Source organism: Cariama cristata, unplaced genomic scaffold (assembly GCF_000690535.1).
Source record: "Cariama cristata isolate BGI_N322 unplaced genomic scaffold, ASM69053v1 scaffold11534, whole genome shotgun sequence".
Lineage (NCBI taxonomy): Eukaryota > Metazoa > Chordata > Aves > Cariamiformes > Cariamidae > Cariama > Cariama cristata.
This window is the reverse complement of record NW_009611275.1, coordinates 34835-60051: the sequence shown is the minus strand read 5'-3', so window position 1 is coordinate 60051 and position 25217 is coordinate 34835. Positions and strand designations below refer to the sequence as shown.

General features: G+C 38.8%; 2 protein-coding genes across 2 annotated transcripts in view; one reads left to right on the top strand and one right to left on the bottom strand.

Moving 5' to 3' along the window:
* The window catches only part of PTPRO (protein tyrosine phosphatase, receptor type, O), a 28273-nt gene extending 25809 nt beyond the window's left edge, over positions 1-2464 (top strand). The window contains exons 14-15 of the mRNA XM_009698187.1: positions 1004-1124; positions 2272-2464. Coding sequence (XP_009696489.1) covers positions 1004-1108 — 105 coding nt within the window. The 3' untranslated portion in view covers positions 1109-1124; positions 2272-2464. The remainder of the gene's footprint in view (positions 1-1003; positions 1125-2271) is intronic.
* A 7129-nt stretch (positions 2465-9593) lies between these two features.
* The window catches only part of EPS8 (epidermal growth factor receptor pathway substrate 8), a gene marked incomplete at its 5' end in the record, with an annotated part of 43051 nt that continues 27427 nt past the window's right edge, over positions 9594-25217 (bottom strand). The window contains 4 exons of the mRNA XM_009698188.1: positions 9594-10184; positions 14839-14968; positions 15412-15592; positions 19170-19407. Coding sequence (XP_009696490.1) covers positions 10071-10184; positions 14839-14968; positions 15412-15592; positions 19170-19407 — 663 coding nt within the window. The remainder of the gene's footprint in view (positions 10185-14838; positions 14969-15411; positions 15593-19169; positions 19408-25217) is intronic.

Sequence of the window (25217 nt, the reverse complement as noted above, 5' to 3'; positions counted from 1 at the left end):
AAAAGGGATTTAGATTGGAAAATACCCTGAGTTGAAACCAGTCACTCCAAATTAGTGCATGTGAGGAAATCCAGGCACTTCTGTGGTCTGAAACATGCTTCAAATTCATATTGATATCTCCTGGCATCAGCAGACCACTGAGGACAGGGGCTGAAATCCAGACTCAGTTTTTGGGACAGTTGTTTTTGCTTGCGATCCACTTGCTCCCTGTGCTTAGTGCACATAAAGCTTGGTGTAAGGATTCATCAGGGTTTGCCTTCTCTCTCTTCAAAATCTAAAAGTCATCAGTTAAATTTATTCCAAATTGAATTACAGTGTTTAATCTGTATGATGATAATGCTTAGAAAAGCTAGTCCCTAACCAAAATCAAAACCAAAGATAACCACAATCTTGTTGCACAAAAATCTGTCCACAAATGTAACAGTGCATGTGACTGACCTGACTTACTTAGTGTCAGAGGTTGATAACTCCCCAAATAATTAACTGCTTTGTGAACAAAATCAGGTTTCAGCTTTTTATTGGTAAAGAATTCAAGCACTAAGGAACATGAAGTTCATTAAAATATTTCAGGTGCATATGTGGCATGGATACAATTTGTTGCACATAAAGCATTCAGGTACTTTTCTGGAATTAATTCATTTTCAGCAATATAAAGTAGACCCACTTTAGCTCAGGTCCAACTGAACTATTCCATTCCATTCCATTCCATCCTACCCTATCCTATTCTATTCTTACCTCCCATCATCAGTCGGGTTATGAACAACTGATTATGATGCCAGGGCAGATCAGGTGGATTTTGTGCTTCCCCAGCTGCTATCTGTAGCAATTGCAGGCTATTATTTTGGGAGCTGACAACTCACTGTACATTGTGAGGGGCTGAGGAGGGAGGGACAGAGAATCTGTGCAGCCTGTTACTGTGAACTATAAAAGTCTTTCACCATTTGGATTTTTGTCATGCTTTCTGAGGTGCAAAAATACCCACTCATTTGGTGTTTTCTTCCAGGAACAATACATTTTTATTCACCAGTGTGTGCAACTGATGTGGCAAAAGAAGAAGCAGCAGTTCTGCATCAGTGATGTCATATATGAGAACGTCAGCAAGTCCTAGTCCAAAGTCACAGGTGGTAAGTCAGGCAAGCCCAGCCCTGCGCCATGCCCACAGCCTCGTGTCCTGGCTGCTCAACAGCAACCAGCATCATGGATGTTTGCTCCAGGAGCTTTGCTGGCAGTTTGGACCTTTCTGGCCCTTGTCCCCTGCTGAGGTGATGCTCACATGGACAGTGTGAGGAAAATGCCTCTAGCCTTTTGCAGTAAATAATCCACTATACCTTCCGCAGCACTTTTTAAAAGTGTATTGGCTCATCCATCGTTCAAAGAAAAAGAGAAGCTGGAAATCCTGAATGAGCCATCTAACTATTCCCTGCCACTTGTTCTAACACTCCTTACAAAGCTTAAAGGAGGGGAGGACTTTAATATCTTCAGTCTTTCTCAAGTCACTTACCAACTGCCAGGTTGCCAAGGCCAGCAGAGCTCTGGGGGTGCTCTGCCAGCGCTGCTGTAGTGGCAACAGAGCCTGCTCGAGTGTGAGGTGGTAACCAAAAAGCTCTGACATAAAACGCTGGGGAATTTTTTTTCATAAATCTAGAACCAGGGAACAGGAGGGGTCTCAAACTGGTACTACCATCAGCAGAAGTGAAGTGACCATCTTGCCTTTCCACTGAGCCTCAATTGCCTGAGCTGTTGCATGCCACCAGCCCAGCCGAGTCCCCAGCTGCAGAGTAAAACATATGGCTCTGACCTACTGAGAGGTTTGCTGGCGGGGACAAGCTGTAAGCGTGTATGTCACTACTGGTTAAGCTAATGAGCTTTAGTTCATTAGGTAGCCGTAATAACCCAGCCATAACCTTAATATTTGCTTTTGGGTGAAGCAGGAAGCTACAGACTTTCAACACAAACTGGCTTCTGAAATAGCTGGTGGAGAGCTGTGCTGTGGGCACCAACACCAGCCATCTGTGCTGTGTGTCTGTGGTGTTGCACATGTGCCTTTATTAGCCTCTGTGTACATCATTCCCTGCCCGTAAAATGAAGCCCAATTAGCCTCACTTTTCCTAATGTTCAGGTACTTTACTGTCTAATCTGAGTCCCAGAGCCCAGCTGCTTGTACTGGTGGGCTGCAGTCCCAGCCTGTATGGAGGGCTGGTAAAAATAACTGCCAAGAACTGTATTTATTTCCTTTTTTATTTCTAAAGCATTCTGTTTGTTTGGTTCCAGGTGAGACCATGAAGCACACCCATCTTCCCTTGCTTCTGATTTTTTTTCTTTTGATAGTTTGAACGGCCAGTTGTTCTGCCACAAGAGACCGCTGCTTTGCAGTACATGGACAATGAAAGAAAGAAACTTTTAACTTCCTGAAGCACTGGGAAGACAAAGCCTTAACGAGCCTGCGGTGTCTTTTGAACTGTTTCATTTCTGGACATTTTTTTAAAATACTGGACCAAATTCAACTAAACAACATGAAGGAAAAGACACTATATGTGCATAAAATAGATTGCTCCAGAGTGTTGGGTTTTTGTTTGATACATTTGGTTAAATTTTTTTTTTTCCTTTCTGGGCAGGTTGGGCTTAAGGTTAAAGTAAGTGCAATATTTTTTTAATGGTTAACTGAAGAGCTTTCTTCATGTGTCACTGGTCTGTACTAATGTCCATAGGAGAGCAGGCATTGTTAGTATCTAATAATACCTCATTAGTGAATAGCAAGGCATGAACTTACATGAAGAAATCTGCAGATGATCTGTGAAGAGAAACGGGGGGGGGGGGAGGATAGGGGGGGGGGGGGAGGGGTTTGCTGGGTACATGGATTTGACTGTTTCCTACAGCACTGATGTATGTGGGGTCTGGGGGGAGCACAAGACCTGAGGAACGGACTGGCAAGCAGAAATCCAAACCATGAAGCCTGAAGCCGAAGCAGGCAGCCAACACTGAGAGATGGGGTGGTTTCAGTTCTTGACTGTGCTACTACTAATTAAGCAGAGGGATTGCTCTTTTCGTCAGCCTTTTCAGTAATGCCACTGATCAGGCTCTTGTTTTAGATGAATCTAATTGAAGGGCAGCTGAGTTTCAAGCTGAGATATCTTAGACTCCATTACTAGAACATTTAACTGTCCGAGCAGTCTATGGTGCCTATACCCCTCATTTGTTTATTATTTTTAGTAAGTATTAACCCTCTGTAAAAACATGAAGCTGATTCAGGTTGGGGGGATGGAAAGGAGAGAGAAAAAAAAATGCTTTAACGGATGTAACTATTTCTCTGAGCCAGGAACTCACAGTGTTACAAAAACAAGGTTTTGGCATGTGAAAGGATGGTTATCGCTTTATTGCTATGAGGCTGCCAAAGCGTTGGTATGGATTCCTGCAGGGGCTTTGGGGGTCAGGGCGGGGGGCTCTTTTCTTTTTTGCTGTCAGTTTCAGTTCTAGTCAGAATAATTAGCTATATCTATATTTTTTTTTGTCTTTGTATAATTCCAGTACATCATTGTGTATTGTGACATGGATGCTGTCAGAATGGATGTTGATGGCATTTTTGTAACCTGTTACTTTGTGTCACCTCATTGGAAGTTAGCAGCAATGGTACTCAATGTAAACAAAGCAAACTTGAACTGAAAGTAAACACACTGGATTGCTTACCTGTGAAGAAGTCACTATTAGCAAAATAGTAAATGCACCTGCATATGCTTTTTATTCATTCATCCCAGGGCCTGCTATCACCTGTCAGAGTACCAGGGTGTAATTTGGTAGCTCAGCTACTTCCAGGAGCTTGATAACCTCCAGATGACATTTGAATTTTTTTCTTCCAAAGAGTTATTCCACTAGCAAGTAAATAGGTGTATATTCCTTTAATATCTACTTAATTTACCATATTGCTTACAATGGAAAACTTCCTTCAAACTATCCCATCTATAATATGCAAAACTGCCTAGGCTTAATGTAATCCCCCAAATAAAACAGGTCCTTGTGAAGGATACTGAAGAACCGGGACTCTACCTCTGATTATTAAATGGGTATGATGTGAATTGCCCCCCCCCTTCCCTTTCCATGTGTCTAATAACTATTTCCACAGTTTCCACTAAGCCCAGTCCTAAAGCAGAGTGCCATTTCTCTAAACAAGATGCACAGAGGTAGATGCAAAAGAGCAGAGGAGAGCCCTGTCTTCAGGGAGCAGACTGATAACAAGAAAGGCTTCTGTGGTACACATTTCTCTCTTATTATTTCATCAGTGTGCCTCAGCTGGAGGGCTTGCCATTTCAGTAGGAAGAGCAAAGATTTGTCCGGTCTAACTTGAGCAGAAGACAGAATTATAAATGAGCACTTCACCATTCAGACCTTGCTTACATGCTTTTTAAAAAAATATATTTCAGAGTTTCATTATACGTTTACTCAGAAAATATGTTTACATCCTTCTAGAGAACTAGCAGGGGGGAAGAAAAAAAACGAAACGCCACAATGTTCTTGCTTTCTCATCTACTGCATATTCCTTCCTGCTGGCCATTGCCCATTGAGCCTACATTTATGCTGTATCATAGACCAGAGTAAGCACGGTACTTTTTTTAAAACACTCATGTGTACACAGAATATAACAGTGTGAACTGGCTGTAGCAGAAGCTTGGCTGAACATGACAGGGTAGAAGATTGCTGGAAAGATGCCAAAATCGCATCGTTGCAAATTATATTGCCTGAAGAGCCTGAATTTACTAGACAGTTTTCGAATGCATGTTAAAAAATTGTTCCATTTGCACAGTAACAGGTGTGTATTTTTCCTTTAATAACTGCTTAATCACAAAATCAATTACAATGAAAACACTCCTTCAGAAAAATACTTTTTCCTACTCCATACAGTATGCAAAACTGCATAACTGGCTGTATTGGGATGGCAGTGGAAACCACCTCTTCCAGAGATCAAGACATAAGTACGTAAAGCAATGAAAGAGCCTGAGAGACATTCTGTTTCAGGAGACTCATGCAGAGCCTTTTAGCCTGAATCGACCTGTCATACTTTTGATTTTACCTTGTCACACTCCTTGAAAGCAAGTCCGAGCAAACAAACAATGTTTTGGATTCATGCTGCATGTTGATATGGTTTCTATCATCTGTCAAAACTCTCAAGTCATTGCAGCTGTAAAGCTGTCTGAGGCTTCAAGTTTTGTAATGGTTTTTTTGAATTATGGGTTTCATGCCTATGGCTCTGCTGACACCATAGATGCTCTATATTGACCTGCTGCTCTTACAGCATCTGCTGACCCAGATGTATGTAAAAGCAGCTCTGCACAGTGAGTGATCATTAATCGAAATCAGAGCAGGTTTTCTCCTTGTTGCTTCATGCTGTGCATGCTGCCACAGAAGGAACAAACAACTAAACCTAAGGACATGTTTTAGAAGAGCTAAGAAGCTTTTAAAGTTGTGTGTGACAGTGTTGTCTCTCCTAGCATACCCTGTGCAGTGAGCCCTGACATACTTGGGTCTTCAGAACTGTTTCCTTCCATCCTCACACAAGGATTAAGAACAGGCTGGGAAGCCTTACTTGTGCTTTACTTCATTTTATAGGGTTTTTTTCCTGCACCTAAAGACAACAAATTGCCCCTTGTCAAACATTCAACATCATAATCTTAAGCACCAAAATGGCCCTTCCCTCCCTCAGTTCATTAACCACACCATCATACCACATCCCTCCCACCTCCAACTTTTTTAAGGGCTTGTATGAAAACAGTAGTTTCATTCAGGCAGGCAAAAGCTGTTGCTTTCAGCCATTTCTTGTGAGTGGGTAACACTGTTAGTGCTGTTGACACAGATGGGAGCAGGGGGGTTCGTTGAGCTTTGCATCTAGAAAGTCTCCCTATTTTCTTTCATCTCCTCTTTTAATCTACAAATATTATCAAGAAGTAGAAGCATAGACTAATATCCTGATACTGGTTTTGGTCTGGATGCTGAGAAAGTAGTAAAAGGCCAAAGTTGCAACCTAAGCATGTAACTACAGAGAAACTGAAAGAAGATACGGGAGAGTGAAAGGCAGTTAAATAGGGACTTATTAACAAAAGTTTAACATAGCTGCAGTAAAAATTCAACATGTTTGTGAAATATTTAAACACAGAACCCAATACACACTTACAAATTCCCTCATGTTTGCACTTCCCATACATAATGCTGTTGCTTGTACGCAGAGGTGAGAGGCTGAGCGCAGAAATACTCCCTCAAATACTCTTGATGTATCAGACTCAGGGCTGTTTGTTTCGTGTTTTAGACACTACAGTCTTCACAGTTGTTGAGGAAAAACTTCATCAAAAAACTGGGCTTCTATAAAATGGTAGCTTGGCCAGAAACATGGGTTCCCATTCATAACCATGTTTCCTTTATGCATGAGATGCAGCCCAGGAAAATGAGCGGAGATACCTGCTTGAACAAGAGTCTAGTATTCAAGCTATAGCTTCCTTCTATATGTTGTAACAACCTGAAAACTCAAAACGCCTTCACTTCCCACAGTAAAAATAAAAATTCTGCTAGTTGCAGGTTTCCTATTTAGAATGACTTGATCCACATGATATAGTTATGGGTTTCTGTTTGTTCCTTTAGTTAAATTAGCAATTACTGATGTTACTGTCTGGCAAAGCATTTCCAGGGACACTTTCCGAGTTTCACAAACTGATGAATACACTAAAAGTCACTGGGAGCTCTGCACATTTCAGAATATAATTTTGGATAGCTACTTCCCCATAAACCAATGATTTCTGCACACATTAATAATGTGGAAATCTGCACTTATTTCCCAGCCCCCTAAAAACACCAACTTTTATCTAGCACAATGCTTTGGAGCAATCAAAGTATGTATATAAATCTCACAGTTCACAATTTGTCTGAGCAAAGCACTGTTCAACATTTGAATTGCGAGATGGTAAGTAAATTGTTCCGTGTATCAATATTGGTTAGAAGTGTTCTTTATCAATTAAATGTGAGGTTTCACAGTGGTTTTATCTTCAAATGGCATCCCAAGGGAACAAACAGACTAAAGGAGTGGGAAGAAATGCCTTGCTGATGTTAAAAGGCATGTGCTTAAGAAAGCATAAAACTGCTGAGTTTTTATACACCGCTAAAACTCTTTCCTTTTTTTCCTCCACCCAGTTAAAAAAGCAGACTTGATGGCAGCAAAAGAGTAACATAGTTCCTATGTTACTGAACACAACTCCTTTTTCCACATCTAATAAGGCACTTTTTTGACATTTAAGAACTGTTTTGTTTCCCTTTCAAAGACACTTTTCACATATCACATCTTTCTAAAATATTAGTGTAAAAAAAAAAATCCTCGCTGCTCAAATCCTAAAGAAAACATTTTGAATGAAACACTGCATTTTACCACTGTTTTTAAGACGCTGAAAATTTTGAAGAAAACATTTTATTTTTGTTTGAGGAACCCCAGATGAGATCTCATTTTGGTTTCTTGTAACTGCAAACAAGCTGAAAATTCGAAAATTGTGCAGCAGGGGGGTGAAGCTCCCTGCAGTGCTTTAAATCATCAAGGAAATTCCAGCGAAAAGGAAAATATCTGCATTAATGCCATTCAGATTTCACAGACTGTAACACAGAAATCACAAAGTCTAGTTCAGCAAAGTTAAAGGGTAAAATACAACTCAAGTTGTACTGGGTTATTAAGTCATCAGTAGTTAATTAAAAAACTATGAAAAAAAAAATCACAGAAACCCCCAGATTATTCTGCTTATCCCTTAAGTATCTGAAGTATCTCCAAAGATGCCTCTGAGCACACCGACCACATTCAAAGTTGTCTGGCTCTTTGTATACAACTTAACAGCTACACAGAATCCCATCTTCAGAAAAACAGTTGGGAAGCCACCTTTTTTCTCTCAGAGGTGAAACATGGATCCTTCCTCCAAGACCTCCGCATGCCACACAAAGGCTGAAGAGTCTCAGAGCTGATGCCTTCTTCTGGGCAAAAGCAAACCATATGCTGAATGCTAGAATAAGCTCTCAGAGAATATGAATATTGGCTTCATATTTTGGTAATTAACAAAGGAATAGAGTTGCAAGTAATCACTACAATGCCTTTTATGGAAACAGACATACTTTCCATGAGAAAAGACAGTGACTCTGATCTTTAAATATGAGTTTAAAAGACCTTTTAAAAAGTTTACTACTCCTGTACTTACAAGTAATGAAGCATCTATGTAAGAGTAGCTTCAGATCTTCCTTTATTTTCTCATTCAGCACGCAGTGTAGGGGACTTTGCTGCACAGTGAACACTCTTCAGGCTAGGTATGGATGCTTACTAGAGAGGGTGGGGAAGAGGAAATTTTAAATGTGCATCAGAGAATAGATCAAGCCTTTGGAGGTCTGGGCTTGATCTTTAATGATAGGACAGGCAGTGAGACAGCCAATTTTCCCCCCTAAAGTTATGTATACAGGTTGAATGGATGCAGTTATCATGCAGGTGTGCTGGTTCAAATGTTTCCTATAGGGAGAAAGCAATTGAGAATCATAATTTCTTTCACTAGGTAAGACAAGAATCCATTTCTTAGTGATTGCTATGGCAGCTGGAGTCTTCAGTGTGGGATTTGTCACTTCCTGACCCATTTCTGGCTAAGACTGTTTAAATGACAGGTGTAGAACCTACATACTTTTCACAGGCATAAAGAATATATATTAAATGTAAAAATATACATAGACACATAACCAACACACAGAGAAGTATTTGTAAGGACATTTACAATAAATGGCACTAAACACCTTTATTAATATTTTATTTTTTCTTTTATGAAAAATGAATAGGATTCTTTTTTCCCTTGTACGTAGAGGAAGAGCAAACTAATGGCAAAAAATCAAGAACACTTTCTTATTTTTATATCATTTTTGTAGCCACAAAGATACAACTATTTAACAGACAAGAAATACTGTTTATTGCAGACTTTAAGCTGATTCATGTGAAAAAGGCACTATGAAACTTAATCAAACTAGATGATTAAATTTGTCTAAATTAAGTGATATTATATATAATACATATATTATATATAAAATCACATGACTGTGAAAAAAAACAGAACATTTTGTGACAAAAATCATTGCATTTTCAAAAATAATATTTGCTGGAAGGGATGTTTCCTTTTCTCCCCCTTTGCCTCCAGGAATCCACTTGTCCAAAAGATTACATTTATAAAGGAACAATAGCTTTCTAAATAAGGAAAAACTGACATCTCAGACCAACACACAGAAGAGTCTAGATTATACACTGTTCTTTTGATGGGTTAAGTTACAAACCAAAAAATGCAAGTATATTAAAAAAATGCACTGTGAATTGTTTCATGGCTACCTACAGCAGATCTAATCACCTCTTTGAGCTGAGTTGTGTTACTATTTTCTAGTTATTCCTTCTTGTGCAATATTATAGTTCATCATGGGTGAAGTATTGATAAAATCAATGTACAGAGTACTATTTTGCTATAAACAGCATCATTAGTAATAAAACATCTTGGGAGTGATACAAGAAAGATTCAGTCTATGCTGGGCTGCTGTTCATTCTCTAAACACTTCTTCTCTGATTGCTGGCATCAATGAGTTAAGTAAACATCCTGCAGCCGAATGCACGACAAGAAAGACTGAGCCAAAAAGACATAATCGCACATTAGAGCAAGAGATGGGATTCAGAATCTTATTATTACTAAAGGGTTCAAATGCTTTTTTTTATTGCTGGCTCAGCTTCCCTCAGATGAATCACAAAGACATGTTCCAGTTTGTCTGTTACGTGAATTCCATAAAGCCAAGATACATCTTTGGGTGTAAATGAATCATGTGCCAATATTTTCACCTGTCAGGAACCGCCATTGAATATCCCATCTATTCATTTTCAATGATGAGAAGCCAGCAGCTGGTACTTCTGTGGAGACTACTGTAAATTTTATTTATGGTGGCTAGTTACGTTTACAATATAGTAGAACATTCCCCTTCACTGCTTCCTAAAGCAAAGCTGGATGGTATAATGCTATGGACAGTAGAATTAAAGAAAAGAGGAAACACGTTTAGTGGCTGCTTCCTTCATCAAAGGACTCCACACCTGAATCTGTGGCAGCTGCACTGATTTTTTCTTGTCGTCTTCTCATAATTTCTTGCAGTTCTGAACTACCACTGTTAGCCTATAAACAAATGAAAAAGAAAAATAGTTTACTTGTGGTTTTGACATGTGATGTAGCTCCTCTGCTAACATTTTAGTAAGATAGGTGTTTGAACAAATTAAATGCATCTTGCAGCTCCAGAACTAAAAATGCACTAAGATTCTGGTAAAATAACATTTGGAATAGGAAAGTATTTACAATCTCCTTAAATGTGGACCAGAAGAGAACCTGCAGACTATTAAAAGTGTCAGCTCAACTCTCAGCACTGCTGAGCATCTTTAGTTCTTATGCAAGCCCCTGGAAATGTTGGATATTTATGGGGTGAAATACGGCTTCAGTAAAAGCAGGGTTAAAGCTCAGCAAGTTTGTTAGGATTCCACTCCTGAGTACTTAAAAGTCATAGGGCAATCATATTTAGAAATTAAAGCACATAAACCCTTGGTGGTTTTAGATTTATGTAAACACAAAATTCATGCATGCACATGGGTTTGCACAGCCAAGGCCTAAGTAAACATCTTAGTATCTCACATTACACAACACACCATCATGCATTTGCTGTTCAGAGACACAGGTTCAAACTTAGAGCACAGTAATAAGAATTTAATCATATTACTATATTAGCAACAGTGATGTATTGTGAGGACAAGGCTTTATTTCACCTTTTAGGGTGAAAAACAGGTCTGCTGAGCCAGCTGCAAACAGATTGCTTTGACAACGTAAATGAAGTTATTAGCAAGGCCAGGACACATATCCACTAGAGCAGAACTTTCCAAAGTGTGCATGACTTTGAATAAAACCAAAGGATTATAAAGCAAGAGTCTTATCTACCACTGTGTTATTTGGCTATGACATGACCTTCCAAGCTTCAAAACTAGCTTCCAAAATAGCCTCTGAATATGGAAGCAGAAACTGTTTTTGAAATTTGTAAAACAAATTTCAGGAATGTTAAGGGGAAAAATCTTTCAGTTGATTCTGAACTCTGAAAATTCATCCCATTACTTAAAATTTTATTTAGATTTATCCCATTATATCCATTACAATGCCTTATCTGATGCCATTACATGGCAGTCAGGTTAGGTGTTCATAGGGAGGGAGGCTAGGATGCTTCTCCTAGGTAAATTACCATTACTCTCTTCTCCCAGAGTGGAAGGGCAAAGCAGGGGGCTTATAATTGACTCTCTGAAGGTGAGAGTGCGGTTTTATTTGTCTTAATTCATCTTGTCCTTGCCTACTTGGTTTCAGATACAGAGCAAGTGCAGCAGTCACCCATTACAGAAGTCATGCATAAAAAGCAATGTGCTGTATCAGAGGTCATGTAAAAATATTTTTCTGAAAATTACTGTGAGCAGCCGTGGCTGAAACAGTTTACCTTCCTGATAACATCAATAACATGACTGATGAGCTTGAAACACTGCTCAACTAAACCAACTGCAATACATCATGTGGCACAGCACAACAGGCACATCCTACTCAGAGGCAGGGTACAGCATAGCTAAATAGCCTAGGGCTGTTCTTAGGAATACAATTTTTGGAACAGACTGCTAGGCCTTGATCTTAGTGATTTACCCAGTTTCGTCTCTAACCAGATCATGAGGTATTGGTAAACTCTGTTGTTCAATCCCACTTCTGTGCCTGGGTCATTCCTTTCACTGAGGTGTCAAATAGAATAAGCTATTCTTCCAGGCAATTTGATACATACATTAGACAGAAACGATTTTCAGTTTTAAAGCAATGTGTGCCCGTGCTTCTCCTTGGTGGAGTAGGAAGACAATGAAAATGTGAGCCTGAAGGTTCCCTTCTGGACATGACAAAAGTGGTGTTCAGGATATTGTGTCTCTACGCTTTTCTTCTGCAGCGCTTTTCAACACCAAAGCTAGAAATGCTCAACAAAAGTTAAGGAAATGGACACATAAAAACTCATGTTCATGGAGACTATTAATATTTTCACTTTGCAATGAAAAAGTAAAACCATATAGCTGACCAGCCAAGTTGCTGTAATGCACTGTATTTGGCATACAAGGTGAACTTCAACATTCTGGAGCAGCCCCAGAAAACAGCTCCAGAGAGGGATACTCTGATCAGTACAAAGAGTGCGGTGCATCCTGCCTCCTCCTGAGACACGGCCGCTTCTCACCACCATTTCCTCTGGCAGAAAGGAGATGTTTGGCCCTGGCTACGGCCAGCTCTCTGCTGTCTTGACACACTGGTCTCCCACAAAGTTATCTTTCTGCTTTTTCTTGGCCAGGCCCAGAAAGCTGTTAAACCCCAAACACCTTCCCTGCACTTGCAGTCTGTGGTCATGTTTATACCATGGCCACAAAACTCCATTAGGAGTCTTGCTTCCCTGGATGTTTCACACTCTGGTGTCATTAAGGGGTGAACAGAGTTACCATAAAAAAATAGAGTAAAACAATGGAAAGTGCGGTACCTATTCATTTTTTTCCTCACAAGGGTAAAATTACTAAATTCCAACAACAACTGAAATTTGAATTCCAAAGACCTGAATTCCTCTGCCTGAGGTAGAAGAACACTAAGAAAATTGCAGCTGCACACGGGTGAAGATCTGGTTGTCCATATTTGGGAATGCAGCCCCAGATCTGAGAGGGAGGCCTTTCACTGGCTTGCAGAAATGGTATGAATCCAGAAACACTTGTGGAAGATCCCAAGTAGAAATAACAAAAAAAGACGATGCGTGGAGTTCCGTAATGCTAAAGAGCGTGTGGGTTTGCTCTGTCTCAGGATATTATTGCCATTTGTACTTAACGCCCAGGTCATTTGCTGCAATATGACACCACAAGTACTACATAAGGGATGTCGGAGAACTTCATGAAAATTTATCACTGATTAATCATGTAGGACAATTATGGTGGTCAAACCCATAACCCAGTAACTGCTTATAAAAAGCATTAAATTGTGAAATAGGCCTGACACTGGTACAAGTACGCATGTGCTTAAATGCTTCTGTTATTAGAAGCGCTTCTAGTTTGAGCAATAAGAACATAGCCCTGTTTGGAACATGCAAGCTCATCTTTGCTAGGTCACATGTAGACATTTTAGCTGTGATACTCATTCCTATAGCTTCTCTTAAGCAAAGACAGCCTTCCTAAACTCTGTGACTTGAAATATTATAGGGACAGAAAGGAAGATGTAACTTAATGTTTTGGTAAAACATTAGCAACAGCAAACAACAGACTAAAACAATCAGGAATTGCATGAATTCTGAAATTCATCAGTTAAACCTCAAATAACTGAGGCAGAAATAAATATTTCAATTACCTTTTCACTAGCAAAATCCAATGACCTTGTTAAACTCTTAGTACCTGTTTATTAACACTTGTAGAATGTTTATTAGACAAGTTTTGACTGCTCAGTTTCCTGCAGAGCGAGACCTGAGACAAGCAGAATAACAGCATAGAAGAAAAAACAGACAGACTTCTACAACCCAGTGCATCTCTGCTTTTCAAACTGACTGCCACCATCAAGGCACTTCCATCTCAGTACACAGAAGTCTTATGAAACTGAAATAAGATGGTTGGCATTCCAGAAAAGTTGAAGAATACACATATATCTTCACTAGGAAATGATGGATTGCTCTGGACTGTAGTGAAATATGTTCCTAAGAATAAAAGTGAAATATTTCTCCCTTCCTCTTACAGGAAAATAGGGCTTGAAGAAGGGAATAAAGCAATTTTAACAGTCTTAGAAAGCAATGCTCTGCGATCCATACTGATCAGGTAAATTGTAAAATATATATCATAAACTTATCTTTAAAAATATGCCTGGTAGTTAAAGCTTAAAATAATTTAAGCAAGACAGTCCCAGCTTCATAAGGAGATAGAAACATATTTTAAACTCCTTCAAGATTTTCTTTTAAACAGGATGTGAAGAATATAGCTTCTCATTTGGGTTAGTCTCACCTCTAGACAGTATCGACTCCATTTCTCTACTTGCCACAGCAAGTTTTAAAAAAATAAGTAAATGCACCTGCAATTCTGGTTTCAAATTGGTAAACACTCTCCCTAGCACAACTCTGTACAGGAGCTTTTAAGGAGCTTAAGGAACAATACTACTGTAATTAAAGCAAACTGCCACAGAGAAATGAATAGAGAGATACAATACTTTTATCCTTAGCTCAGTAATTCTGCTGGCAGTGTCAAATGTGTTTTCCCTCGCTTAGGAGCCCACCAATACAGATTCCCCAGTGTTTGACCTGAAAAGCTTCAAGATTCAACAGTGAGCTCAGTCTACCACTTTCTCACATCTAATAAATCAAATTTCCTCTACAAAAGTAAAGCAAAACTAACTCAACCACCACCAAAAGTACCAGGCAGAGCAAGAAGCAAGAAAAGGGGCATTTTACTCTCTCCTATTGTTTTTCCCAAAGCTCTTTTTGGCTTATTTTGTCTTCTTGCAGCCTGATTACAGCACACAATGTCTTAAACTTGAGTAATACCATGCACTTTGTGGACCGCTTTAGAAGTGGGGAGAGATCCCACCTGGTGTTTTGGTGGATGCTGTTTCAATGGATTAATACCAAATAACTCAGGTACAAATAATGCTTATCAACATAACGGGAACTGAGGAAAACACAGCTGCGTTACAGAAAACGCTATTTACTTCTATAGATTCAAAAGTGTCGACCTAGCATTAGGTTAGTAAGAAGGTTTATACATACCTCCAAGGCAGATTTCTGTACCGTAATTTGGCTGTAGACTCTAGACCCTTCTGGGCAAACAGTCCTCAGTTCCTCTTTATTGAGGGAGAAAAGCTGAGCACCCGTCAGCACGCCAAGGCTGTTGACAGTCCTGGGGTCACACCAAGGGAACAAACAAGAAACAAGCAAAAATACAGTAGCCAAGGGAGAGAAGTAGGTTGTCTTCAACCCACATTGTCTCAGGCATAGGCTACTAAATCAAGACAAAACTTTATTCAACAGGACTCTTAAAGTCAATTCAGTATCTGTTATAACAAGTATCTTTTGGTGGAGGCCAATATATATAATATTTTTTCCTAAGTATATCTATATCTCTATAGATCTATAACTACCTTGATATATATTGAGATATATATACACACATATATACATAAATATATATTTATGTAGAAACAAATTCTTTTTTCCAAAGGTGCAGCTGACATATCTTGATTTTCAGAAGGCTGCTTGATTTTAAAATGTGGGGGACCACATCCTAATAATTGACAGAAAAAGAATTTTGAAAAGTTTTCTTACATTTTCCCTCAAACTTACACAGGGTTGAATCCTTTGGACTGCAACCACGCTTTCACATCCTCAGGCGAAGAGTCATAAGTGATGTTAACTACTGGGATGTTTGGTCGTGGCACATGGAACTTCCTCTGGGCAGCGCTCCGGCCGATGGTGAGACGGTGAACAAGTTCATCCTGCACCTCCTCCATCTGCGATTTCCTGCCTAGAGAGAGAGAGGTGCCCCCCAAAAGTCATTCTCAAGGTTGCTTTATCAAAGTCAGGTAATTTCTTATACTTCACTTTAAATCTTAAACTTTTTTTTTTTTCTTAAAGATTCATTGACGAGATCTCACTGAATTATTATTCTCCTTTTTCACCAGGGAAGATTTCAATATTCCCACTCCTCTCTCTGCCAAACAGAAGTAAAAAAAAAACCAAAACCCAAAGTTCAACTGAGACCCTAGAAAGAGGAAGTGAGCTTGATGTCACACAGAGACGTAAATCATTCTGACAGCACACAAGCTGTAGAAGAAAATGGGCACAGAGGGTTATTCAATTGTCATAGTCTGTGTTTCTTCAAATAGAATTATGATGTTTTAAAAATGAAAATAAAAAAGATGAGGAAGAATATAAGATTGCTTACACTGTGGAAAGGCAGCGCTTCCCTCAAATATTTTTTTAATTGAAGGCTCAACTTTTTAGTGCAAATCAATGTAGGCAAAACAAATTCACTGCTGCTGACACGTATCACCTTACATCTAATAAGTTATTGTAGTAATCACATTTTTGAAAGGTTTTTAAGAAATTTGAATTCATTCCAAGCCTGAAACGACTAGTTAGCTGAAACAATGTCACACTTCGCATTAAAAAAAGAAGGAAAAAAAAAAAAGTAGTTTTTTCTCACTAGAGAGACAGGAATTGGGCCAGTTGTTTGTTGTGTTTTTTTTAAACAAAACTGTACAGATTTGCTATCCCACAGAACCCATTTGTCTGAAGCATTTAGTTCAGTTGCTCGTCATTAGCAGGCAGCAAACTGAAATGCTTTTCATGCATTTCAACAAAATCAATTATGACACTGACAATTGTTTAAAATGCATATAAAAAGTTCTACAGATAATTTCACAAAAAAAAAATAGAATTCAAAAGGGTGTAAATATCTTTTTTGGGCACAGACAAGACACTGATTTAGCACAGTTAAACTCTCCAAGCAGTAACTCTGGAATAACTATAAAAATCCTTTGACACACAACTTTAAACAATCTCAAAAATTCTCAGAATTTCCTTACCAAGGTATTTTTAGTCATCTTTATTCAACCTTCTAACTTTGTTACACAAACCTTAACTACAGCACCTTCTCTGATGCACTCAGATGGCAAAAGTAATTCCTTTTCTCCTGTTACGCTGATAGCAACAGAGGAAAGTGACATAACTTCAATATGAAAAAACTATACCATAGCAAAAAATGTGTCTTTCTCTACTTTCCTTTTATATTCTCCCCAAATCTCTCAAAGGATCAACATCTCTAGCCAGTTAGACAAATAAAAACAAGCTTTACATAGGCTTTCAGGATTTTTCTTTTTTTAATGACCACAACAAAAAAGAGAAAAATCCATGGTTTAGCCACTTTCTTTTTTCTTTTACAAAATAGCCCCAGGTTGAAAGTGGACAAAATATCTCTAGTAAAATATTTGAGGCATTCAGGCCCTATTGTATTGGGCTTTCCACCCCCCCCCCCCACCCCGAGTGTGAATCAGAAGCCAAAATGACATATGCTCAGTGATATGTGAAGGTCTGAGATGGGATATATGAGTAAAGCCTTTAGGCAATGTTATTGAAGCATGCACCAGTTATTTTCCCAAACAGGAAAAGAGAGAGAAAATTGCTGTCTTCCTTCTATTTACACAGATTTTGAAAGGCTTATGTTTTATCTAGACTAAGACTATATCAAAAGATAAATATTTAACTGTTAGATAACAGATTCTTACTGTTGTTAGATGTATTACCATAAATAAGCAAGATACCCTCAGTGTGAAGCAGATACTACATCGTGTGTTCTCTGCAGGGTTCAGGTGGGTACCTGGGCACCAGGTGTACGGGCAGCGTTGCCCTTTACCTTTGCAGAGGCAGCTATTCAGTGAGGACTGTGGGGTACCTGAAGCCTATTAACTGGGCTTGAGCGACAGCTCCCAGGAGAGCACAGGAGCTCTCATGCATGGCCCAGGGCCTCAGTGGAGGCTGAGAAGGCGAGTGATGTCTTGTAACCACCTAGTCTACAGCAACTCTTCACACCTCACACTCTGTACCTGAAGCCAGGATAGTCTTCACATTTTCCATCTGATACGCATAGAAATGGTCACCGTGGATTCAAGGAAACGCACCTGCTACAGCATGCAAAGTCCTTCTTACGTGGAAATAAAATGATCATTTTTGTGCATGCAAGTGTGTGAAATTCACCTTTACTTTCCACATCTTCTATAGTTGCTCAGGTTTCTGTATTTATTTAAGTAACAAACTGCCCAAAATAGGAGAAAGGCAGAAGCTGGCCCTACTCTTTCTTTGGGAAACGTCAGTGAAGCCTGTTCCTCCTGCCAGGCTGTTCTCCATCTATAATTTCCAGCCAGCCAGTCTCTTAGAAGAAAATATTAAAAAGGTCCGAGAGCCTTCGTGAGTTCAGAGCTTAGGCGAGAGCTTGTCTACCACCAGGCAATGTCAAAGCAGGCTCAACCAACTGAGTGTGGTTATCCGAGCAGGCATGCGTCCCATACACTGGGATCAGGGGGAAAAGAAGTCCTTCTGCAGAAAGGATTACTCTCAGTGCCAGTTTTTACCTCAGGTGGAAGTGGGATTTTCTGACAAGGCAGGGAGGCAGAGGATGAGAAAAGCTGTCAACTCTTGAACTGCAAAAAGTTCATTATTTTAACAGCTATTACTTTAAAAGCTATAGTAACTGCTTGCCTACAAGTTTCAGTTATTTTTAAGGCAAGCAATCATGTTGCTTAAAGTGCATGTAAGACACAAATGATTGCCTAAGTTCTCCTAACCTAACTTGCTCTTCAGTCGATACAGAGTAGGAGCCTCAGCATCAGTCAGGCTTTATGTTTACAAGGTGGCCTTAATCAGAACTTTTCATGACTGCCATACACTGCTGGATGCAAGTTACCATGTTTTTCCCGCTAAAGGGCTATGGACTACATTCTTTCATCCTCCTAAGACAAAGACACGAAAGTTTGCTCAAAGGCCTGCCAGTTGCTGTTGTTTTGACCCAGCTGAGAGGACCTGATTATAAGACAAGTATCCGAAAACACTGTTACAGCATGGTTCCTATGCATCAGCCAGATCTGTAAGTCTTCTTGCAAGCCTTGGCTACATGTTTCAGAATGGTGCAAATGTCTTAGAAACATGGATGACCATGGATAGAAGTGTAAAAACATCCTAACTGATTTTAAAAGCAATTTAGATTGTAATGTAGCAGTGAGTCCAGGTGGAAAATGTACATTGGCCAGAATACCAGCATGAGCATTTACAGTGTTGAAATCCACTGACTGAAGATCCCAGACAGTCATAAAGGGAGAGGATTTAGGACTGGGACAAGTGCCGAAGTGTTTTGTCCCTACTTACCATTGTGATTAGCGAGGGTCAAAACACACATACACAGAAAATGTGTATTATAAATGTAGGGTTAAAGCTAAATATGTCATAAACATTTATCTGAAACACAAGGTTTTAAGGAATTTAAGGATTAAGCAAAACACACAGGAATGGGAGAAATACTTTTTTTCTTGCTTCTTAGACAAACTTACGATCCACAGGAACTTGCTTCTGCCTCTGAGTGTCTCGTGCAACGCTACCACCGCTGTCGCTAGAGGTGCTGCTTTGGCGGCTGATGGTTGCTGGTGCTTTGGGCACAGGAACCGGTATAGGTGTGGGTGCGCTAGGAGGGAGGGGTACAGCCACGGGGACCGGAGCGGGTGTTGGAGGCGGTGAAGGAGTAGCAGGAACTGGATCGGGTTGTTTTGCAACATAGTCTGTCCTTTGTTTCTGAAAAGACACAGAGAGACTCAGTTTGACCACAAAACTTGGACAAGACATCAGACAAACTCAGGTTTCTACAGAAAATGCTGGGATGCTTTGCACCAACTGATTTCATTTATCACACAAAGGTGTCTTACTTGCCAGACACAGTTCCAAAATTTGCCAAAGCTTTATTTGGCATCAATGTCTGGCATGAATTTCCTTCTCTGTTGGATGCAAAATTCACAGCAATGGCATCATCTAAAACACGTTTCTTTCTTTCAAACAGATGAGTTCTATAAATTAAATTGTTTTTAAATCCCAAACTTCTATTACCTGGCATTTTTTAACAGCTTCCAAAATTTTTGAATTGTTGGACTTTATCAGTGTAAAAATGCGTATTTTGGAGATGTTATTTTAAAAATAGTGAAAAACGAACATATCCAGCCACACCTAAGCCTGACTAATGGTTTAACTTACAAATGCCACTGAGATTGGGATAACACATTGTTTCTTGAACAGCAGACACCATTCAAGATGTTCCTGCTCCTCCTACCCACTCAGTTGTGCCTTTTCAGCTATTTGTGTGATCACTACATACCACCTCAATACAATAATCCAACTAAAAAAACCCAACCCCCAAACTCCGCAATTATAGGAATAGGGCTGTTGTTCCTTTTCCCCCACTTTACAAAGTGTTCTGACAACATGCAAATTATCTTGCTGCTAATGACTAATTAGCAGGTGTCTCAAGAATAATTCTGGGGAATAATTTCTTTTCTCCTTCTTTGCCTTTAGAATGGTACTATTTATAGAAAGATGTATGTGTTTTCCCAAAGCAATCCCAATGACAGACAAGCCCCGAAGCTCATAAGCAACCTGTGTTACCCTTTTCTTTCAAATAGTTCAAACTCCACATCTCACTGTTTTAACAGTGCTCCCTCTCTGCAGTTTTGGACTAACACTGCTTGAAAGTTTAATATTAAAGTTTGTTTGCTCAATAGGGATACCTCATTTCTTAGTTATGAGAAGTCTGCTTACTTTTGTATGAAAATTGATGAGTACATTCCCCAGAATCATTGCTCCTTCCTGAAATACCTTCCCATTTCCTTGGAGGCAGAGGGTTTATGGCAGATCAAGTAGAGAAATATTTGTAGGAGCCATATGTTAGAATCTGAGCAGCAGATCACTGTCCTGACAACAATCAAACTTTCATTAAATGTCAGCAACTGCCCTTATACAGGAATCCCCGACTCAGTAAGTCTAACTGATGGACAAGGCATTTTGTAGTGAACGTAAACTGGGACCATTACAGCTAAGCTATGCTGAGTTACACCAGCAGAAAATTTATCCCATCAACTTCTATGGCCAGCCAATTAACCCTGGGGAAAAAAGTCTTTTGTTTCCCTTAGAGAATTTTTCACTTAAACTGTAGTAGTCAGGTACTGAAGTAAACATATAATCTTACAATACATTTCCCATTAAATATTTTTTTTTTCCTTAGCATTTAGTTGTTCAGAGGCATTGATTTCAATTATTTTGTGTCCCCCTTGTGCAGTGCATTGTGGGGAGATTAAAAAAAAAAAAAAATCATATGATTGACTTTTCTGTATTCTACTACTTCAATGTTAAGACAAGAAACGCCTTTTTAAATATCAAATGCCAAGAAAAGTGAAATTCATAATATAAAAAAGAACAAGCAGAATAACGTATATTTAAGAAACCTGTCCTTTCGTGAAGACTGCCCTACTAGGTATATTATAAATATACCATAATTTATGATATATAGATGTAACGATGGTATATCCAAAATCCTGTTAATGAATTAAAAAAATTAAAATATATTAAAATGTTATAATGATATTCAGATATTGTTTTAATCACGTTCACAGATTCCAATTGCTAGACTGCTATCCCCACAATGTACCCTCATGTGTACCCTGACCTTCTTAAACAACATGCAAGGAAAAAGCAGGGGGTTTTTATGGTAGAGAAGATTCATTACAAACCAAGGCATCAACTGCACATCACCATGATCATAATCCAGAAAAAGTGATAGCTAAACACTACACATAGCTCTCAACGGATGCTACTGATGTAGTTTCAAAAACATTGTACTGCAATTACAAGCCTCATCAAAACGACTTGCTGGAGTGAAAATAAAAATTAAACCGGAAGCATCAATCGAATTCTAAATTTACAGATAAATACACACTGAAATACCCTTCACATTTTGTTGAAGAGTGCCCAAAAGCCAATTATACATTTGAATCACATTTAATATTTCTTTTTTTAACTCTTCTTTTTTTAAACTCCAGATCTTTTGAGGACATCCACACATTCATCCCATCACTTCTATTCATTGCTACAAACAAAACACGCATGCACTATGGAATTTGGTGACTACATAGTCCAAAAGAGTTATTTTTGAGGTTCAATATCAGAATAGTAATTTTGTTACCTCTGAAAGCTCTCCCAGCAATTGCTATGAGGAAAATGGAGTAAATCACATCAAATAGTATTGTTAAAAAGGTAAAAAGTAACTGTGTCACATAACACTCCTGAAATTTCATACACAATAGCAATTTAAAACAAAGGAACATCAGTGCTAATAATTACCTCTTCTTACTCACTAAGCAACTCACATAGTCAGCTATTCTCTTTTTCTTCTTTTGAATAAGGACTGGAGTGTAGGCTACAAAACATACGTATGTGACACCATATAAGCAATATAAGCCATGAGCTCTTTCCAAAGCACCTACTCAGACAGAAACTTAGAAAGAGGTTTAATAAAAAACAAAACCCAAACAAAAAACTGGCAATGAATTGAAGATCATAAGGCAAATGTAGAGAACACTTGCAACTGTAGAACAATACGATTAACTCATGTCAGGTATTAAAAAAGGAACTTTTTTATTTTAGCTTAAGAAATGCTGGCTAGCTTAGAAAAGGTTGCTGCTGACAGACATGTACTCACTAATTTGTTGACAGCCATAAGAACAACAAAGAATTCTGGGTTCTGGTTTTCCTTCTTCCTCATATTTTTTTCTCTTAAGAATAAACTTGTAATCCTCAAGTGTATGTAAATTGGAATTAATCCTTTAAATTACTTGGAACAGTGATGATACACACTCACTACACACATTTTTTCTGTTTTTGCCAGAAAATCTTTGTTTTTACAGGAAAAAAATAGACATCCCAAAGCTCTTTTTCGACAGACTACATGCTGCATCTTGTCAAAAATCAAGATTCAATATGATTTGACCTATTTTTGATGTAAACAAAACAGTAAGTTTGAGTAAATGTGCTAATGGCATCAACACTAATTCTTGATCATTATAAAAAAAGGGAACAACATATTTTCAAATACATTTTGGCATCAAAAAAAGGAGAGTATGTGTATTCAAACTATGGTAAATACAGACTCAGCATTGAAGAGGCATTGGATACAACCATAACTGGCATTAGTGCTGGGAAATGCTCTCATTAAGTTAACGTGGATGCAGAGCTTCCCATTTACTCTCTTTCCAATGTGGCCATTTTAGTGCCACATGCCTGTTTGCACAGTGACAGGAGCTCACCAAGAGGGCTGCAGAGCATTCAGCCTCAGTTTTGTCAACAGCATTGTGGTTTGGATGCTTTCTTGAGATTCATTTTAAGACAGAAGAGAGAACTAACTACTTGTCTTCACCCAAAAGGGACAATGAGGTACCCAAGGCTGGAACAGCAAATTTCAAGCAAGGTCTTTTGCCAGAGTTTCCTTTGGTGGGCTCAGCTATTATGCAGAGTCAAAAGCTGCCTATTAAAATCCCATTACAGGTTACCTAACTAGGTCTTTGTGGGGTGTAAAGAATTTATGTTTTTATTGGATTTACAATACTGCCTTGCTAGAATCTTGCCAGAAAGCAAGAAGCACATTAGGATGGAAGGAGAAATTTAGGCTGAGTTTACTTATTCAAATTGCTATTAGCTAGGATTAGTTCCCATTTCTTAAAAAAAAAAAAAAATTAAAAAAATTATGGGCAAACTGGGGAGTTTTAATTCCTAACATTAATCAAATCCTTTTTACAAGTATTCAGCACATTTTTTTCTATGTGGCATCCCATAATTTGGGAATGGATCAATGTTGAATTGGTGTCTTGGCTTTGAGAGGAAATAACCTTTTTTTTTTTAAAGCCATCAAAAAGTTTTGGTCTGATGGCAACTTTAAAGAGCATTTGATATGAAATGACATAAAAGAGATACTGCCTCTAGGCCAAAAATTATGACATTTCTTTGGACACTGCAAAATGAACACCTGGCAACTGCATCTCTTCGTTATCAAACACTTCATTATCTGCAGGAAAGATACCAGTTAGCAAAAGATGAGTATGACACTATGACACTAGCTTGGAACACAAATGCTGTGCTTGAAAACTTCCCACAGAGATATTTTAAGAGAGCTGCTAAACAGAGAGACTTGAAAGAAAGGCTTTGATGGTAGATCACCAAGAAATGCAAAGGACACTTGGAACAAGTGAGGTGGAGACTTTTTGTCTTTGTTTACATACCATAAACACACCTCTTCCATATACTGTCACGTTTCTGTGGACAGTCATGTGTTTTTTTAAAATATGACTACAGGACTGCATTTGGCTTAACATACTCTCTGTGCCTCAGGATTTCATACACATCACTGATAGAACCATCTCACCTTACGACCGGTGTCATGAGATTAATTAACATGCCCACCAAGATACACACCTCTATCCAAATTATGTTACTCAAATTTCTTTTTCAAGAGCATTACAAAAAGTTAATAAAATGCACAGTAAATAGGAAATATTATGACTAATTATTTTCTAGGTTCACCAGCAATATTTGTACAAAAGAAGAAATCAGAGTGCTTGGGAAACTGCTTATGTCCATACATAATGGGATGGTGAAGTACCACTGTTCGTTCCCAATAAAAAGGCAGACGAAACAATCAACACCACAGGAAACTCTGATAAACAATAATTAACATTAGCAGAAAACATAAACAATCAGCAAAGCACTCTGCTAAATGTACAAAAGTACCAAACAAGCAAAAATACGGTTTTCCTGGAACTAATTCAATTGACCAGAAGACACACAGTATTACAGCCTCTGACTCACAAAGATGATGAAATAACTAGGATATTGCTTGCAATGTTCCTGCAAGTATCGTCTTAGACGATTCAGTGCTTTCCAGTAACTATCTGAGACCTGCATCCTGAAAGGAATTAAAAGAAAAATCAGGATCTAATCTAGTGTGTGGACCCAGAGGTCACCAGGAGAGGGAACAGAGCACAAGTAAAATAAACTTTGCAGCTCTGAGAATAATTGTGATAATAAGGCATGCACCTCTCAGAGAAAGGGTGTCCATCTGCAGAGTAATTGAAGAAAAAATTATCTCTTTCAATGGAATCCTTAATCCTTCCTAGTTACCTGGAAACATCCTTAGGTCAGCTGTGCTTTGAAGATCATTAGTCTCTAAAGAAATACGCTAACCTTGTACACAACACTTATCTGCAGCTCACCGCAGCAGACAGAGTACTTTGAAAGCAGTCTTTCGAAAACCAAAGATGACTTGGGAGACTGGCAAAAGCTGAAGAGCACCAGGCACTGAGGCTGCTTGTGTTCAGGGTCTGGCATAGGCACTGATATGAACCGCTTCAATTTCCTGCTCTACCCACAAGTTCTCCTGTTTGACCTTGGGCAAGGCAGTCATCCCTTCAATGCCTCATTTCTCTCTGAAATAGCAACAATGTCTCATAGCTCTGTTATGAAAATAAAGAGAGTTATGCAAACAGATCCCAAATGAACCATGTGTCTAT